Genomic DNA, 19470 nt, shown 5'->3' with positions numbered 1-19470 from the left:
TTTTTTATATAAACTATTAAAACTTCAAATATTTTAAAAAAAAATTTCTGAGTGATCCGGGGTCTTGGCTGGGTCTGTTTCATTCAAAATCCGAGTCTATAGTAGGCCCGAAGTAAACCAGTCTACGCGTTGGTCAACTTGTAACTCGAGTGACCTAAAAAAAACTTGGTAGAGACCTTTTTTTTTTCAAATGTATTTTTTCTTCTACCTAGAAACCTTTTTTTTCATATTTTTTAGTTGATTACTAACTCATTTCAAAGTTTCCTATATAAATACTTAAAGAATGTTTTATTTTTTCAATGTGGGATTTGAAAGCCTTTAGTATATATACTTCATGTTCATAAGAAAAAAGTTATGTTTTTTTAATGTGGATAAAAAACCTTTTTAGTTTAAATATTTCAACTTAGAAGAATAAGAAAATATCTTTTTAATGTGGAATAAAAAAACCTTTTGAAATAATCTTTTAAACTTAATTGTTTACATGTATAGCTTATTTCCATATGAATTGTTTCTTAATTTTGTCATATAAAATATTAAAACCTCAAATATTTTTTTTTAATTTTTTCAGGTTGACCTGTGTAACTCGGGACCCAGCTCCTTGACTGGGTCAACTCCCAGGCTGAGTTTGATAATTATAGTTGCCGTGAAAATATAACTTTACAGAATGCAATTGAAAAGAAATAAAGTGATGTGACCGGTTAAAAAACTAAAGAAAAAAAAATAGACAAAACCTCATCTCTTTTGTTTTGTTCAAAGCCTTTTTAAAAAAATATTAATTTTTTTTGTTATGTGTTTAATTTTCAGAGTCGTTTTTCTAGTTCATCTATAGTTTTGTTTTTATTTTTTATATAGATAAACTATGTTTTGAAAATAAAAAAATATTTATTTTTAGATGATATTCTTAATATGTGTAGCCTTACATGTTATTCTTTTTTTTTTCTTTTTTTATTCAATCAATTTAATGTCCTTTTTTTTAAGATTTAATATTTTGATCTACATTTGTCTCTCGGTTTTTAAAGTTTTGTTTTCAGGTGTTATTAATAATTTTTTATTGATTTAATAACAAACATAATTCTTAGTTTATTTGATTACATGTGTGTATAAACTTTTTGATTTATTATATTTTTGAACTACCAAAATGCGTTGAAAAAACCTGCATAAATAATTTTTTTATGAAATAAAAATATTTGACCCGTAGCGAAGTGCGAGTCACATAGCTATTGGGTTCGGCTTTCAACCAGACCCGGATATGTCCAATTTTATTTTTTTCCTCTTTAAATTTTTTTTCTTTTCTCCTATTTAATTTTCTAGTCAACTCCTGATATTTCAAATACCAACCTTACTTATGGATCCAGCGTTCTATACCTAAATATTAATCATTAATTCTCATGAATTAAATTTTTGGTTATTGAAATATTGTTCAAATTCTCATGGATTTAGTAACTGGTTATTAAATCCCATAATATATGCAAAATATATATACCTTCTTAGTTTGATAATTCCAAACCTGAATCGATTCTTGGTATTGCTTGGCTTTCTTCTTGTTTTCAGGCCTCCCTAAACAAGGCTAAAGCTTCCAAATCCTTCTAGATAGATTCTTTGCGCCTTATCCTAGGTTTCTTTCTTCTTCTCTCTTTTGCTCTTTTCTTTCCCCCCTCTCTCTTTTCTTTCTTCCTTTTTTTTTGTGCTCCTGTATCCCTTCTTTTAGAGGTGGATTTGGGTCTTCTAGATGGGTTGTTAGGGTTCTAACAGACTAAAACCTACCTGGTTTTGCAATGGAACCAATGGTCTTGGGTTTATATGGTTTTGGAATAAGCTTGAAGATCAACGTGAGGTGTTTTCTACCTTTGGATCTAAAGAGAATGGTTTAAAACCTTTGATAGGAACCCTATAGGGGTTTCTAAATGGGAACACATGAAAAAAGTTAAGTGATTTTTTACAAATGAGTGTTCCTGTCAAGGCTTAGTAGGTTGGTCACTTTCATGGCTTCGCTGGAGCAACTTAAATGTTAACATTGTATGAGACCACCTGAACTTGGTAGAGGGAATCATACCTTTCAATTGGATATATTTTTGCTTGATTTGGAGGTTTGTAGCTTCACATTTAAACGTTTGAAAATGTATACTCAAACAACGTGAAGACTGGCATTGTAATGTTGACTGACTAGAGATAAGATGTTGTGGAGATCAATGGAGACTATGGGATGTAAACGTTTGATTTTAAAAACATGGGGTTGTAGATGGGGTGATTTCAAGTTGAATGATGGTGGTTGCAACTTTTAGAGTGGTTAGAAACGTCATATTCATTCGCTTGAAACTACCCACCCGATCAACCAAAAAACTAAAGAAGAAGAAGCATAGTACCTTGAACGGCGCCGTTTTGACTAATTCCTACAGATTAATGCTTTTTTATTTAAGATTTGTCAATTTTCAATTTGATCCCTATTTTTCTGATTTCGTTCTATTTTACCCTTAATTTTCCTTTTTCTTTCAATTTTCATGCAATTACGTCCTTGCCAGATTCACATGTCATCCCTAATTTTGAGTGCCTTTTACAAGTTGATCATTGGTCTCTAATTTATTCAATTAGACCCCCTAAATGACCACTAAACTTTTGATTTTTTCGATTTGACCCCTGTTTTCTCCTGATTCCAGTCCCTAAAGTCGTGCGTGTTTTGCAAGTTGATCCTTGGTTCATAAAATGTTTAATTTAGTCTCTATTTGCTCACCAGACTTTGAATTTCATGCAATTAAGCCTCTAATTTGATTAATTAAACCTCACAAGCTTCCAATTGAGTCCCTAAAATTCAATTGTTTCAATTGATATCAAAATTAACTTCTAAAAGTTGATTTCCTTTGCGATTAAACCCTCAAAAATTAATTAAACCTTTGAAAATTCCAATTGAGTCTTTAAACACCTATATTTTTTTACTAATGGGTTTAGTTAATTAAAACCTTGAATTGTTATTTTGGCCTATCAATTTTCACTTGGCGTTATGGTCTTCCATCATTGGGCTTGAGCATTTTTTTTAGACTTACTTGGGTGTATTTCCTTGCATTTATTTTATTATTATCTATTTTATTATAAAATAGGTTGGAACAAATGCTATATTTTTACAATGCTTACAAAACAAAATCAAAGTCTTTGTAGAATCAGCTTGTAAAGAAAAGTGACTACATGGATGACCAAACTTCCTGAGGAAATGTCTCATGATCATGGGTGACCTCCCTTTTTCAAAACTTGTTTATTTTACAAGCGACTTGCCTATCTTAAAGAAAAAAATGGTCCATTTTTACGGGTGACTTGCCCCTTTCTGAAATTTAAAAACTAGTCTATTTTCATAAGTGACCTCCCCTTTTGAAAATTAGTCTATTTTTATGGGTGACCTTCCTTTTCTAAAATTTGAAAACTGGTCTTTTTCACGGGTGACCTGCCCTTTCTAAAATTCAAAAACCGGTCTATTTTCATAGGCGACCTCTCTTTTTAGAAACTAGTCTATTTTCATTGGCGACATATCCTTTCTGAAATTCAAAAACTAGTCTATTTTCATGGGCAACCTCCCATTTCAGAAACTGATCTATTTTCACGGGTGAGCTGCTCTTTCTGAATTTAAAAAACTGGTTTACTTTCATGAACGACCTCCCTTTTCAGAAATTGATCTAATTTCACAGGCGACCTGCCCTTTATAAGATTTAAAAACTGGTATATTTTCATGGGCAACTTCCCCGTTAAAAAACTAGTCTATTTTTATCGATGACCTGCCCTTTTTGAAATTGATCTATTTTTATAAACGACCTGCCATTTTTGAAATTCAAAAACTGGTTTATTTTCATAAGTGACCTCCCTTTTCAGAAAGTTGTCTATTTTCACGGGCGACTTGTCCTTTTTAAAATTTTAAAACTGATATATTTTCACGGGCGACCTTCCCTTTCAGAAATTGATCTATTTTCATGGGCAACCTATCCTTTATGAAATTTAAAAACTGGTTATTTTTCATGGATGACCTTTCTTTTTAGAAACTGGTTAATTTTCATAGATGACTTGTCCTTTCTAAGATTAAAAAACTGATGTATTTTTACGGGTGACATACCCCTCCTTTTTTGCAACTTTATACTAGGACCAAATCCTTTTCTTTTTTCAAAGATCAAAATAAAATACCTTTTCAGGGTATATTCTTAAAACAAACACCACTTTTTGGGATTAAATTAATTTGACATCGAATGCAATCCAAATAAAAAATAATTAAAATGTAAAACAAATTGGGCCGAACAGACTGAGCCCAACTTGATAGCCGGGTCTCCCAAGTCCCCACGCAGCACAAAAGAGCCTGCGGGGATTGTGGTAAAGACAAACTTGTTTTTTCATTTGACCGGGGACTTCTAAAAAAAAAATAAAAAGTAGTTGCGATTAGTAGGTTGTGTAAAGGTAAGTAAGAAAGAACGAACCTCTTCTGTACTGTTGTTGGCTGTCATCTTCAATGGGTAATAATATCCCTGCTCTCTTGCATTATTCTCAACTACCATCCATGATGCACCACCCATATAAAAACTATCCGCATCGAATCTAGTTTTGTTTTTCTTCGATTAAATTAATTAACTTTTAAATTTGTACGTAAGCGATGACGAATCTAGACACCCCCCCTCTCTCTCTCTATTTTTTGTTTTTCTTTTAGGGTTTTCTCGTTGAATTTGTGAAGTATTGTTTTTATTGTTCCTCTGGTTGACCAGGACGGAGGTGGCTGTTTCTTCGTTTTAACCACTCGCTTAGGATTTTGATATTTTCTCTCTTTTATACACTATCTATCCGTTTAGTGAACTGATAAAAAAAGAAAAGAAAAGAAAAGAAAAGAAAAGAAGGTGTTGGTTAGCTCCTTCTCTCCCTCTCTCTGAAATTCTCGCCCTTTTCTTTTTAATTTTTTTCCTTAAAGATTAGAATACTGTGGTATTTGTATCATCAATTATTGTTTCAGTTCTAGTGCTAATATTGATATGATAATAATTAAAATTTGTTGTCTTGTCATTTGTTTTTGGTGATATTCACAAACGTTAACTTGATGATTAACCAAAATTTTCTGTTTCAATTTTTCTTTTCAGTATTTAACACCTTATGTCTGTTTAATTAAAATAATTTTTTTAAAAATATATTTTTGCAGGTCTAATTTCTATCGAAATGAGGAATTAAGTAAGCACAAGAGAAGATAAGAGAAGAGAAGAGAAGAGAAGAGAAGATGGGATTTGAAGCATTGGATTGGTACTGCAAACCAGTGAGAGATGGGGTGTGGACTAAAGCAGTGCAAAATGCATTTGGTGCGTACACACCTTGTGCCACTGACACTCTGGTGGTCTCCCTTTCTTATCTTGTTCTCATGGCACTTTGCTTTTATAAAATCTGGCTTACCAAGAAAGACTTCAAGCTCCAAAGATTCTGTTTGAGGTCTAAGTGGTATGCCTATTTGCTGGCTCTGCTTGCTCTTTATTCCACCGCCGAGCCCTTGTACAGATTGGTCATGGGTATTTCGGTTCTCAATTTAGATGGACAGACAGGCCTTGCTCCATTTGAGGTTTGCTTCTCTTCTTTTGCCTTTTCACTTATTTTTTTTATTCATACAATGGCATTATTTTAAATCTTAGGGTCTTAATTTATATCGTGGAAAATTTTATGTGTGTGGCTCAACTCTCATACATGATAAAGAAAAGAGGATGAAAACTATGATGGCCAGGCCTTGGAATTTAGATTACTTTTGGGATAATAAAAGGCATCCCATTTCTCCTTTGGAGGTTATTTTCCATGCTTTTGGCACCTCCATGTAAAAAAGTATCCAGAAGCACCTCTAAGTATACAACCCAAAACTACTTTACAAGAACACCTTTGTCTGCATTGCAATAATAACTGAAATGGATTGCAAAAATGTAGTTTCAGCTTGCAAACTTCATATTTATTACTGTAAGTTGCGATAATTAGACTAAAAAAACCATTAAATCTTTTCTCTTCTTCTTTTTAATCCTATGCCCTAGGCCACAATCACAGGTTAAAAAAACAGGAATTTAATTTCCCTTTGGTATTTTCAGCCCAAGTCAACAACAACAATATTATGACGCATTTCCAATTTTTTCTTATTGTGTATGCCTCTGCCATGATGTGTTTTCAGCCAGTCCGTATTTGGTTTCGTGTTCTTTTTAGTACGCAACTGTATCCTTGGTCTAATGCTGTTTCTCCTTTCTCAAGTAAATTTTTTCTGGTTTATTTTTCTTATACATTTGATTAGCAGTAGCATGTACATTTAAATCATCACTAGATTAAGAGTGGGTGAGGTTAATTAGCAGACGGAAGGAATGATCCTACTTTGGTAAGCTAATGATGATGTTCATAGTCAAATAATATTCATTTCATCTTCTTGTTGACAGATTGTTTCCTTGATTATTGAGGCCCTTGCTTGGTGCTCCTTGCTGGTTATGATTGCTGTAGAAATTAAAGTCTATATTCGTGAATTTCGATGGTTTGTTCGATTCGGGGTCATTTATACTTTGGTGGGTGATGCAGTGATGCTCAATCTTATCCTCACAGTAAAGGAGTTCTATAACAAGTTTGTATTTCCAATTTATAGGTGCTTTTAGTTTATACATTTGATTGGGAAAAGGCAAACTCACAATTTTAATTGTTTTTGCAGTGCTGTACTGCATCTATACATTAGTGAGGTCATTGTTCAGGTTTGCTTCTATTTACCTATTCTATCCTCAAGTTTGAAGGATACTCCTGTTTTTACTTGGGCTCTTAAGTGCTAAGCTGGTAACTAGTTGAATGCCCCCACGATGTGTGGGTGGTCCAATCTTACACTTCACCATGCTTTCTGCTAATTCATGTAATTATTTTTATTTTTATTATTCTCTCCATGTCAGACAGGAATTGTATCAAAACATGATGCCTGCAAAAGATATGTAATTGAAGTTTTAATCCATCTTACTCAAACCCTATTCAAAATTTAAATTGCGTAGTTAGTACCTCAAACTCATTTCATATTACACCTATTAGATCCAAAAATAACTATTCAACCCAATTAAACACTTCAGAGTCTCTTCAACCCTAATTCAACATTATAAAGTTTATTGTTTGAAATAAATTAAAAAATTTCATATCATTAAGTATGAAAAGGAAAAAGCAACATAATAATTTCAAAGTATGTGTATTAAATATATTCCACAAAATTGTTGATGCATATTCAATTTAAATTTGTATTTGATTTCAACTTTTGAAAGAAATATTAAAAATTATATCATATGATTTCATAATTTGATCAAGAAATCGCTTACTTGAAAAATAATAAGGGTGTTGATGACACAATTTAACTCTTGTATTTTCATAACTTTATAAACAATTTAAGGAATTTGATTAGGGTGGATCCAGTATTAGAGGCAATTTTTTCCTCATCTTACACTTACAAATATGCGATATATATGTTAAACTAAGCCTTATAACACATACCTGCAATTGGTATAACTAAAAACTATTAACAACAATGAAATTTTGATTTAAAGTTTGTGGTTCAAAATTTTCATTATTTTCTCTTTATTCAACATAATGTGTTTTGAAGCTTTTTTTTTTTAACACATATGACCAAAACATCGCTTTTATATTTGATAAGGAGAATTGACTAATATCTAGGTCCATAACACATTTGGCTATATCTCCATGTGTCTGCATCACAAAATTTCATGAGAACTGTATCAGTTTTACTAGCGTATAAAGTTATAGTTAGAGTAGCTCTCCTAAGTTACCCCTTGTGGTGTTCCCATACATCTGGCACCTCTAACCAAAGTTGATCTTGTTAAGTGACACCAGGTAACATATGAAAAAGATGGAATAAAATAGGGAGAAGGGGAGTTCAAGAAGGGAAGATGAAATATAAGAATAGATAAGGGACAAATTAGAAGAAATATCAGTAAGTAGAAATATAGTAGCTGCAATTTGCAACAATCATTCAAGGACCATTTTAAGGGACAAATTAGAAGAAATATCAGTAAGTAGAAATATAGTAGCTGCAATTTGCAACAATCATTCAAGGACCATTTTAAAACATAATGATAATTGATCTTATATAGGCCCCAAAATGTATCTGTAAATTGAAATTGGATTATTAGTAGTAAACAAAAAGCTGGATTTGACTCCTACCAGTAGGCATTAAGATACGTTCCTAATTAGAGCTACTTTAATATTAAATAGGAATTGTGATTGAATTCCTATAATCTCTAATAACAAATAGAAATTCCAAATAAACTAAAAGGAAAATAGCAATTCAAAATATTTGGCTGGTTCTCCATTAATAGCTTCAAGATGGTATTAGACATGGCTTATGGCGACCAATATGGCCTCTAAAATTTTAAAATTCATATGTTTAAGAATTTCACCATTGTTGGTTCTCTGTTAAGAAAGTTTTGTTGGACAAGTTTTTTTTAGCCCAGCCTTTGCTATGGAATGCAATTTGGAGCTAATAATTTTAGAGCTTGTTGAACATCTAGATGTGACATGATATACTTAACTATTCATGCTTGGTTATTATTGACGCAATTTGAATCTATGTCATATTGTGATCAAGATCACCAAATTTGTCGCACAACTTGTATTTATTCTGCTGGAAATGGGTGAAGGTGGTGATTTACAATATTCAGGGATGCAAAAGTTTAGGGTAGAATGTGATTCACAATCCTTGGGTTTCCGAGTCAGTTACTTTTCTCTTCATAAGCAGGCTTCCAACTTGAATTAAATTGTGTAGACATATCTGGTTCTAATATAAAAGTCTTGTTTTGGTTAGGGCTTGTTTGGAATACTACTACTTGTGTATGTTCCTGACTTGGATCCTTATCCTGGTTACACTCCAATGCAAACTGAATCTGTTGATGATGCTGAATATGAAGAGTTACCTGGAGGAGAGTACATATGTCCTGAGAGGCACGCCAACATAATTTCCAGTATGTATATTTTGCAACTTGTTATCGTGTATCATTTACAAACTCTCTAGTGGCGTTGCCAATTGCCAAAGACATCAATCATTAATTGTTGAACATTAGGTTATGTCCATTGCTGTGGTAATTGGTATGCTTGATGGATGAGCTCCTAATATGTGTTCTCCATTTGTCTTTAGACCTTTTTTTTTATTTAAGTTAGTTGCTCCATGTTTAATCTACTTTGGTTATTTCTGTTAAATGGTTTGCTTCCTCAATTAAATGATTTTGTTTTTACACATGTAACTTGATAACTAAAAATTTTGATTAAATTTTTTGAACATGTTTGGGAGAGATAACAAGTGTAATAAATGCATTAGTTGACAAAAAGATCACCCTAAAATTATATCTCATGGCTGTTGAGAACAAATCGAATCTAACAGTTTTATTCCTCAATCTTTCTTACATGCTCCAATGGAACCAAGAGGTCCAAAATTCTAATTATTTGGTTGTAACTAAAAAATACGGACATTTGTGAATTCAATGTGAAATTTGTTATGGTTTTTTTTGTAAGTAATTCTTATATAGTTATAAAGAATTTATGGGGAAAGAAACAACAAAAATCATCTATGGGCGAAAATTGAGCCACACTAGTATCCTGAACAACCTAATTGAAATGTTATGGAGTTATTTTAGATTGGGTCTGTAATCTTTTTCACACTTTCCATCCATTACATGCTAATTCAGGCATGGTGCAAAGGTTATTCATGGTCTTCCTTAGAATAAACTGCATTTTGTGTAACTGTTTATCTTCTAAATCTGCTATTTCATTTTTCATTTGCTAGAAATTGTTTTTGGATGGATGAGTCCCCTTATGAAGCTAGGATATAGGAGACCCATCACCGAGAAGGATGTTTGGAAATTGGATACGTGGGATCGCACTGAAACTCTTAATGATAGGTGCGTTGCCTCAAGTTGCTAAGATACAATACATATCAATGTTTGTGTCATTATTTAAATTGCTTGGTTTACATTACATTTGTTGTTGAAAATCTTATGCATATCAAATTTCATGCTATATGTTTTGTTGACTCTGCAGGTTCCAAAAATGTTGGGCTGAGGAATTAAGAAAACCAAAACCATGGCTGTTGAGGGCATTAAATAGTAGCCTAGGAGGGAGGTAAACATAGTGAAACTGAAGTAGGGTTTGTTTGTTCTATTTATTTATTTACCTAGTTATATGGTGAAGTCTAAAATGTATTTACATGTTCTTGTCATGGATACATTTCATTCATTTCTCTTATATAAAGAGATGCAGCTATGAAAACTAACCATAGTGGTAGAGTATATAACATAAATCACAAGAATTCCATCTAGAAAATGATCATAGAACATTGATTGTGACAAAATATGTCACGGTTAGAGTTAAAAGTTGGTCAATTGTAAAACTCAATCATTTTTTTTAATCATATTTCTATTTTGATCAACTACTTGTAGCCATTATTGCAATGACTGTTAATGTACCCTAACAGTTTTGTCTCAAACTTGATTATTCTATGTGTCAAGTGTCCTATGCTGAGTGTTTCTCTCCTTTTTTTTAGTATATTGTTGTTTTTGTACCTTTTGGCTCGACAATTAATCATATGATGGAAGACAAGTCTAGGGGAAAGTTTGCAGTCGGCTGTGATTAGAGTTTAAGTTTTATAATAAGGTGTTTAGGGCTTTGGAAACTGAAAACAGGTCTGCAACTATTAGGAATTGAAGGAAAATAAAATAAAAACTACTAGCGTCAAACACTAGTAGATTCAAGGAATCACTACTTGAATAAAACCTAAGCCTAACATCCATGGTTTAAGGAATCACTTTTTAATCAAAGCATCATAGTCTCCAAGAAAAAGGCTGCACTTTATTCATAATAATTCTCTGATAATGATATTAAATGCCACAAACATATTTTTAGGCTTGAGTTATTCCTGTTACTAACTAGGCCTTTATTCTTAAATAAGATACGCAAATATTCCTACTTGACTGGTAAAGAGAGATAAGAAATTAACTCTTTCATTTAAAAAGGTACTTTGTACTTCCTAAACAGCTAGCAAATATTCCTCTTAACATGAAATTTACTAAAATTTAGCCCATGTTCCATTGAATGTGAGGGTGCATGAATAAGGAATTTCTCTACGTTACAATTGATTAACCAGCTCTGTGTTTGATAGTACCATTTTAAAATTGCATAGTTGTTATGCTATTATATACACATAAGCTCATGAATGATTGAATGAAAGCTCAACTAATTTGGGCTTATTCACTAAGAAATTTTCTATGCAGCAAATGATTGGCCAATGGCTATCTGCCATGTCTTATATTGAAGACTAACAATTTTCATAGTAAACCTTTTATCATCTTTCGGAATGTACGTGCATTGATCATGTAATGTTGATCTACTCATTCTTGATCCAGTGGATTTAATTAATTTTCCTTGTTGGGATTAGATGTTTATATTTTCTGCATGCAATGTCATACATGTCTTAGAAGCATCATTGTTGTTATCATATACTGGCTAAAAAGGCCCCATCAGTCTAGAATTGTACACTTGTGATATATATTTGAATCTAATTGATTTCACCCTTTGCTGTTTTCTAGGTTTTGGTGGGGAGGCTTCTGGAAGGTAATGGACTACCCTTTTGACACTAAACTTATGTTATAATTTTGTTATTGGGTTAATAGCTCAAAATTCATGTATGTATCATTTCATGAGAAGTGATTTAGATTGATTTGTTTGAATTAGTGTTTGTAAATTCCTAAGGTAGGTATAGGTTTGACCATTTTTTTTGGTAATCTATATAGGTGCATACATTAGAAATTTTTGAAATATGCATACTCTGTATTGGGTGGTTCTATCAAATCCATAATTGGTAACATTTTTTAAATGAATTGTAGATGTTCTAATGTTTTGTCTGCCAATATAGCCATAATTCTTGTCATTGGTGAAAAATTTTACATTTTCTATGGCGCTAATGAAGGCTCTAGCTCTTGGCCTTTTCTTTGTTGCTTGCTAACTCTGTCTTGCTGCTTAGTTTGAGGCTTTGTAAATTTGGTTAAAGGAAAGGAGAAGAATTTGTAGATCTTCTACATCTATAAATGTATTCTCTTTAAGGCGAATCCATATGAACATCCCTTGAGTGATTGCTACTCATGTGTAATGTAATCAATGATAATAGAGAGCTTTAAGGAAAAACTTGCTTTCTCTTAGTGGAGAATTTCCATTATATAGAAAGAGTACAAGTAGTACAAACTGATTTTTAGCCTTTAGATGTGCAAAACTACAATTTACAAAACAGTCTACTAGTAGCCCACAACATCCTAATTAAAGGAAAGATTGACAACAAAGAACTTAGTTTTGCAAGTTTATAATCTGTTGGTTATAAATGTCCAACTAATAGTTGTCAATTTGAGGAAAACTTTCCTTTGACATCCCCCTTGAATTGATGTTGGTAAATCATAAAGCATCAATTTGCTAACAAGGAAATGATGGTGCTAATGTGTAATGGATTTGGTGAAGATACCATCAATCTGTAGAGCAGTGGAGATGTGTGGAAGAGTAATAATTTTGCAGTTGAAGGCCTCTCAAATAGAGTGAAAATCAACCTCTATATGTTTTAGGCGCTTGTGATAAACAGGGTTGGCATTGATTTGGATGGTGTTGGTGTTGTCAGCATGTAGTGGAGTAGGGTGATCATGGGAGAAACCAAGCTTTGTGAGGAGACCACATAGCCAAATGATCTCAGAACAAGCAACAAACATGACGCAGTACTCAACCTCAGTGGATGACTTGGAGATGCAATCCTACTTGCATTTCCATGAGCGACACGGTGTGTAATGTGCATAAAAACTAGGGTTCCTCAACCCTAAATATTTTATAGCCCAAAACTATAGAGAAAAACACTAGGGTTCCTCAAGCCATAAAGGTACAACCTTTAATTGTAGAGAAAACTCTGAAAGGTTTATTTTACTAATCTTCATTAAAAACCACTTATTATAGTTCTTAAAGGTTGCTTATATACCAATAAAAAGTCCTAAACAATACTGGAAAAATAATAAATGAGTTCTAATCTAGGAAAAAGAATTCTAAATCAATTAGGAAAAAAAAACAATTCCGTACAAATTTTTTTGTTCTTTTAGCATTGCATATAATATAGATAGAAACCAGGTTTCCTCAATCCCTAAAATCTTACAACCCAAAACTGTTGAGGAAGAAACTAGGGTTTCTAAAGCCGGTCACCACCCTTAATTGTGGATAAAACTTTGAAAAGTTTATTTTATTAATCTTCAATAAAAACCACTTATTACAACTCTTCTAGGTTGCTTATATATTAGTAATGCCCTAAATAAAGCTGGAAAAATAATAAAAGAGTTCTAATCTAATTAGAAAAAAGAATCCTAAATCAATTTCGAAATAAAGACAATTTCACATGATAATTTCTGTCCTTTATTTGGAGACCTTCTCAATTTCTAATCATCATGAAATTTTAATTCAATGAAAAACAGGGCCTTCAGAATATTTTGTCAAAATTATAGCTCAATCTAATGGTCATATCAAAAGTTCTATTTGGTTTACCAAACCACATCTTGGACTTTTTTCAAACTCATCAAAACCTAGAAAACGTTAGCAATTAAGGAAATATTTCAATAAACTAGCAATTCCAAGAAACAAACACCATCCAGTATTGGATTTCCTAGTTTCTAGGCAACCTGCCCAATCAACATCATAGTAGGCTTGTAACTGGGGTGACAAACTACTAGGGAAGAATAAGTCATGACTAGGTGTGCCAAATATGTGTCGAATGAAGTGGCGGACAATCGTGAGGTGGTGGAGATGTCGCGGCCGGGGAGGGGGGGGTTGCGTGAACTTTTGATAGTGTGGACAGCATAAGATAGAGAGTGGGATCCTTAAGAAGCACCCCTTCATCATGTCAATATTTCACATTAATTTCCACTAGTGTTTGTGAGTTGTGCTAACTAAACCCAATCCTCAATATACTTGTTCTTATTCAGGACAATACCTTGAGGTTGATGATGCACCGCTAACTCCCAAGAAATAGGTGAGTTGCTCAAGGTCTTTCATGTGGAAAGTAGAATTCAACAATTTCCAAATCTTAGAGATGGTTGTTATATAAGAACTAGTGACAATAATATCGTTCATATAAACAAGGAGGATGACTATCCCGTTAGGTGTTTTCTGTAGAAATAGAGAGGAGTCATATTGATTCTGAGTGAATGAAAAGCCAAGGATAGTGGTTTGAAATTTGTCAAATCATGTTCTTGTTGCTTGTTTCAAACCATATAGAGAACGGTTTAGTTGGCAAACATTAGTAGTTGGTGAAGTGGATATACAGAGGGAAGTTTCATGTAAACTTCATAGAATTGAGAAGCGGTAAGGGCTCTAATTGTACGGATGGCGGTCATCCTAGCGACTTGTGCGAATGTCTCATTGTAGTCAAGGCCATACTTTTGCTTGTTGCCAAGAACCACTAATTGAGCCTTGTAACAATCTACGAAGCCATCAGAACAAAGCTTAATAGAAAACACTCATTTACTCCCAATGGGTTTTCCAGATGGGGGACATGGAACAACATTCTAGGTGCGGTTGTTGTCAAGTACTAAAATTTCTGTTTCGAAGTGTGAGCTTCAAATGGTCATACTTGATTTGATGCTTGTGTCGTAAGAGCCTTGCTTGAAATGTGAACCATTAACTTCAAATTGTGTGCTGTCAAAGCTCTTGTTTGATTCTTGCATTCTTCAATGAAATTTTGAACTTTTACTAGCTTAAAAGTTTTTATTTTGTTTTTCATTCAACCTGAGAAGAGCATTTGTCATTTACATGATCAACTTAAACATGAATGTTTTGTGTTTTTCCTTGTTGCGTATCATTTTTGTGAAATATGCAAGAACACATAGTTCAAGTGTGATGGTAAAGTGTATTTTTTTGTATGATGTTAAAATTTACCATTTATTTTAGTTTTTACAAATAGGAGAAATCCTTGATGATGTTTCCCAATTTGTTGGGCCGATGTAGCTGACATATTTGTTCATCTATTGATCACTTGTAGATTGGCAATGATGCTTCCCAATTTGTTGGGCCGCTCGTCTTGAACCAACTCTTAAAGGTTAGCTCCTCCTTTGTCTATGCTTTATTGGATAAGTGATCTGGCTTCTTTTTTTCTCCTCCATGAAGTTAAACTTCATGGTTCCTTTTCATTTGCAAACAAATCAAACATGCATTTTAGTTTTTCTCATTGTTTAAACTTTTCATCAATTGCATTTGAATGAATCATTTAATGTTAGTTATGTGTGAGGAAAAATGATGTTATGTGGAGATTTGGTGTTCCCATCTTGTGTACATCTATTTTTATGACCGTGACGTGCTCTTTATCACATCACATGAGTCTGGCTAGCTTTAGAAGTTTGATATTTGTAAGAATGCTAAAATTGGCTATTCTTTTAATAGTGGATCGGTAGGTAATATAGTCTTGACATAACTACAATGTGCTTGCGTGTGTTGCGGGGAAGGATTTTTACACTTCTCCAATGCAACATGTGATTATCTTACTGATTTTTCCTATGATTTTTAATTGTATTATTTTTTTACTACATGCAGTCTATGCAAGAAGGTGATCCGGCTTGGATTGGTTATGTCTATGCTTTCTCAATTTTTGCTGGAGTGGTATGATCTCTTTTAATCAATGTTGAGTTGAACATTCTGATTTTTATTTTCATAATGCATGCTGCTTTTGATAAATTGAAATGCCATGCATTTTTGTAGTCAAGAGTTTGACTAGAATTGTCTACAACTTTGATGAGACTCGTGACATTAGGAGGGCTCATGAATCAACAAATAGAAAAGTTTGCATGATTGTTGTAGAAATTTGTTGTTTTATATCTCGATGATAGTCCTCTGCCTGAGCCCTTACTAAGTTATGCTGCTCCCCCATTCATTTGGAAGGTTAGAGCATCTCCTGCTATTATAATAGAGGCATTAAGTAATGCAATAATTTTATTTTTTGATACAAGTAGTGAAATAGTATCTACAAGCGTTTACTCTGTAAAAAAAAAAAGTTTTCCTTTTATGTTATTTCCCCCAAGGTTTGGAGGTTTTTTAGTTAATTTTTATGAAAAATTATCAGAACTCTGGCAAGGTATTTAATAGTATCATGACGAAATTGAATTATGAAATAGAACTCCTTTTGTTCCATAATGTGTGGCCATGTTTTGTTTTTGTAACTTTGTAAGGAGACATTATTTGCTAATTTTATTTAAAATGGTTGTGTTACTGTTCACAATATGAAGGGCAAATTTGGAAACATAGATATTGCAAGGTACTATATTTGGAAGTGGACACTTAAATTGGGACATGTTACAGGACTAGTGGCCACTTATCATGGGGCTAAGTATAATTAACATTGTGATTAGAAATGGTCAATGTTGCTTTTGTTGTCATGTAAGAAGAATAGTTTTTTCTTCATATGATTTCTTATCTTTATCATTCGGGGATGGCTTGGTTAGCTCTAGCTCATGCATTTGAAAGTTAACTTGAGATTTATTTCATATAATAAGAAATCTAACAAAGGTAATACGGAGGAATACAATATGGAAAATGAACTGATGCCTTTATTCAATCCAAATAGTTTAAAATTGGACATTACTTCCACCTGCATATCCCTGTCAAATTGTCACCATGCTCTTGTTTTTATTTATCAATAAGAACTCAGAATCTCTTATCTGGGGTAATCTTATCCAGGTATTCGGTGTGTTATGTGAAGCACAGTATTTTCAGAATGTCATGCGTGTTGGTTACCGCCTGAGAGCAACTTTGGTAATTTCATTTTCTTGCCGACCTTTTGATGCATGCAGTTTATGCTTTTTTATTTTTGGATGTGGTGTCATGAAAGACAACTAAACAGTATCGCCATTTTACTGCTGTGCAACTCTTTCTTGCCTCCAATTAATTGGTGGAGGCAAATGGTAGCAGGAGTGCAAGTGTGGTTTGAAGAGAAAAATCGGTCACTTATTCAAGAGCTAACCCTGCATTATTTTTTCTCATTGGTCATGCCTGACCTGAAAGTTTAGACATGATTTATCTGTGTGACCAATGCTTTTTAGGTTGCTGCTGTGTTTCGAAAATCTCTAAGGCTGACCCATGAAGGTCGGCGGAAGTTTGCATCTGGAAAAATAACCAACTTGATGACAACTGATGCTGAAGCACTTCAGGTGTGCTAGCCCAGTATCTCTTTTGTATGCATATATAATGTTCTTGATTGTTGAATATTACTGCATGTGCTTTCATAATCTGACATGGAAGGGTGGGTTTAAGATTCTGTATTAGAGCAATCTCATGTCAAAAATTCATGTAGTGCACTATTTATCTATTGTGCCTGCGCGCACCTGTACCTATATTTAAAAAAAAAAAAAATTAAAGAAAGAAAAAGCGGTTGCTTTTCAATTATAACCATGTTGATGTAGGTTTTGAGAAGGAAATTATGATTAATGTTTTAATCTCTGACAATTTTGTGAAAGTGGCTGTTTTGAAGCCTGAGAACACATAAGTGTGTGAATACATCTTGTTAATGTTTTTAAAGGAGAACCAGTAACCTAAATACTCAAAAACTACTAAGGAGCCTGTCAATATTAATACCTGTAACACATCCTTTCATGTGCTGTTTGGACTTTGCATGAAGACAGAGACATGTATAGGTTCTTGGGTTGGAGTGTAAAGCTTATAGTCTGAGGGGCTGTTATGTAAAAAAGAAAAATGAGAAGAGCATTGTAGGTTCCTGAAAGGAATGAGGCTGAAGTTTAAAACTTATAGTTTGAGGTAGGCATTATGTAAAAACGATGCTGGAAAAATGTTTCAGGATCCTTAAAAGAAGGTTCTTTTAGCCAACTTAGGTTTGTCCACCCCTGGCTCCTATATGCATCCCTAAAGCATGGATCCCAGTGCAGAACTGTTTCTTCATGGTGATTAAATTTTATAGTAGAGGTGATGGGGAAAGAAGAACAAATATATCAGAAACTAGTCCAATGTGTAGGAATGTTAATTTTGCATGATTGTCATAGATATTTAGTACTACTTAGGAATATTATTATTCACTATGTAGTTGTTACTATAGGAATATAGTGTATTTCTTTTTACTAGATTTTTCTGTTCACATTGGGATTAGATATCTTTTTTTTCCACCTCTTACTATTATTAGGATTAGTTTTCCTATTTAACATAGGAAATTTATGAAAATCTGTCAAAATTACCTTAATATGACTTTATTGTGGATACATGTAACTTGAAGAATAAACTGGCTCAAGGCATGCCACGTGTAATTTCAAAGTTCCTTTTTTGGATTAAAGTTTGATCTTGATTTAGTTAACTTCCCTCATTGGTACCACAACTAATTTGCTTATTGCTATCAACAGCAAATATGCCAATCACTTCACACTTTGTGGTCAGCTCCATTCCGTATTATTGTTGCCATGGTTCTTCTTTATCAGCAATTGAATGTTGCTTCTCTTCTCGGCGCACTAATGCTAGTTCTTCTGTTCCCCATACAGGTATATGGGTTTGCCTTATTTCCCTAATCGTTCCTTATTTTAATAGTGTTGTTTTTACAGTGCATGTGTCTTTTAATTTGATCATTTTTTCATTCCCTAGCAATATGTTTCATTTGTAAGCATAAGTTTGCAATAGTCATCTTTGTTTGCGTTCTGTTCTTGTATTTTTTTTCTTTTTTAAATCTTGGAACTTCAACAATCTTTTGACTTTGTAGTTTCTGTAGATTTTACTTTTGATATCACTCTCTAGTTGGATGAATGTTTCTGATGATCTTCCTTCATCTATATTGTTCGTAACTTTTGTTCCCTTAGACCATGTTGTGAAGTCTAGAAGGGTTACTTTATTCTGTTTCCCTTTGCCCCAGGGTCAATTCATTTATACTTACTGTATGAGTGCACAATCTTTTTAATTTTTTGTGGTAGGATAGTTTCTCTCTTCTTTGTGGTGTCATGCTTTGGGTGCTTTTTGGGAGTTTCACAGGTTTATAACCAGCTTGATTGGGCTGCTCTTATATGATTTTACTTTGCTTTGCATTCATGATTTGGAGGATGAATTGTTCCCCAACATGATTTTGTATTTATCTTCAGCCAATCAAGATACATCTTTCATCTAACCAATAACTATACTGAAATGCCCGCAATCCATAATGGTTAGCTTCCATTACTAGAAAGAAATATTTTATCGAATGTACAGGAACAATTTATTGGTTCAAGTCCTACTCTTGAATAGCTTGTTCAATTTCTAATTCTTATGGGTCTCCCAGGACTAAAAAAACAGAATGGCCTCTTATTGACCCAAGGACTGATGTGACCTGTCACAACCAGTCCCAAGCCGTGAAGGAAAATTTTTTGGGGATCCAAGGGACACACAAACACCCCACTGTTCTGTAAATACCGAAAAAAGAAATGAATGAACAAATATATTTTTGCTTTC

General features: G+C 33.2%; 1 protein-coding gene across 3 annotated transcripts in view; it reads left to right on the top strand.

Moving 5' to 3' along the window:
- The first annotated feature begins 4459 nt into the window (after positions 1 to 4459).
- LOC133703539 (ABC transporter C family member 2-like) overlaps positions 4460 to 19470 on the top strand; it is a 34162-nt gene continuing 19151 nt past the window's right edge. The window contains exons 1-13 of one of the 3 annotated variants that reach the window (XM_062128135.1): positions 4460 to 4481; positions 5153 to 5560; positions 6405 to 6583; positions 6668 to 6707; positions 8807 to 8963; positions 9782 to 9896; positions 10036 to 10116; positions 11580 to 11604; positions 15047 to 15103; positions 15595 to 15660; positions 16735 to 16809; positions 17097 to 17204; positions 18402 to 18536. In XM_062128135.1, coding sequence (XP_061984119.1) covers positions 5228 to 5560; positions 6405 to 6583; positions 6668 to 6707; positions 8807 to 8963; positions 9782 to 9896; positions 10036 to 10116; positions 11580 to 11604; positions 15047 to 15103; positions 15595 to 15660; positions 16735 to 16809; positions 17097 to 17204; positions 18402 to 18536 — 1371 coding nt within the window. In that variant the 5' untranslated portion in view covers positions 4460 to 4481; positions 5153 to 5227. Of the gene's footprint in view, positions 4482 to 4669; positions 4863 to 5152; positions 5561 to 6404; positions 6584 to 6667; positions 6708 to 8806; positions 8964 to 9781; positions 9897 to 10035; positions 10117 to 11579; positions 11605 to 15046; positions 15104 to 15594; positions 15661 to 16734; positions 16810 to 17096; positions 17205 to 18401; positions 18537 to 19470 lie in introns of those variants that run through there. The other 2 variants (XM_062128133.1, XM_062128134.1) reach the window with 2 other exon arrangements.

This window comes from Populus nigra, chromosome 9 (genome assembly GCF_951802175.1).
Source record: "Populus nigra chromosome 9, ddPopNigr1.1, whole genome shotgun sequence".
Taxonomy (NCBI): domain Eukaryota; kingdom Viridiplantae; phylum Streptophyta; class Magnoliopsida; order Malpighiales; family Salicaceae; genus Populus; species Populus nigra.
This window is presented reverse-complemented; position numbering and strand designations above follow the sequence as displayed.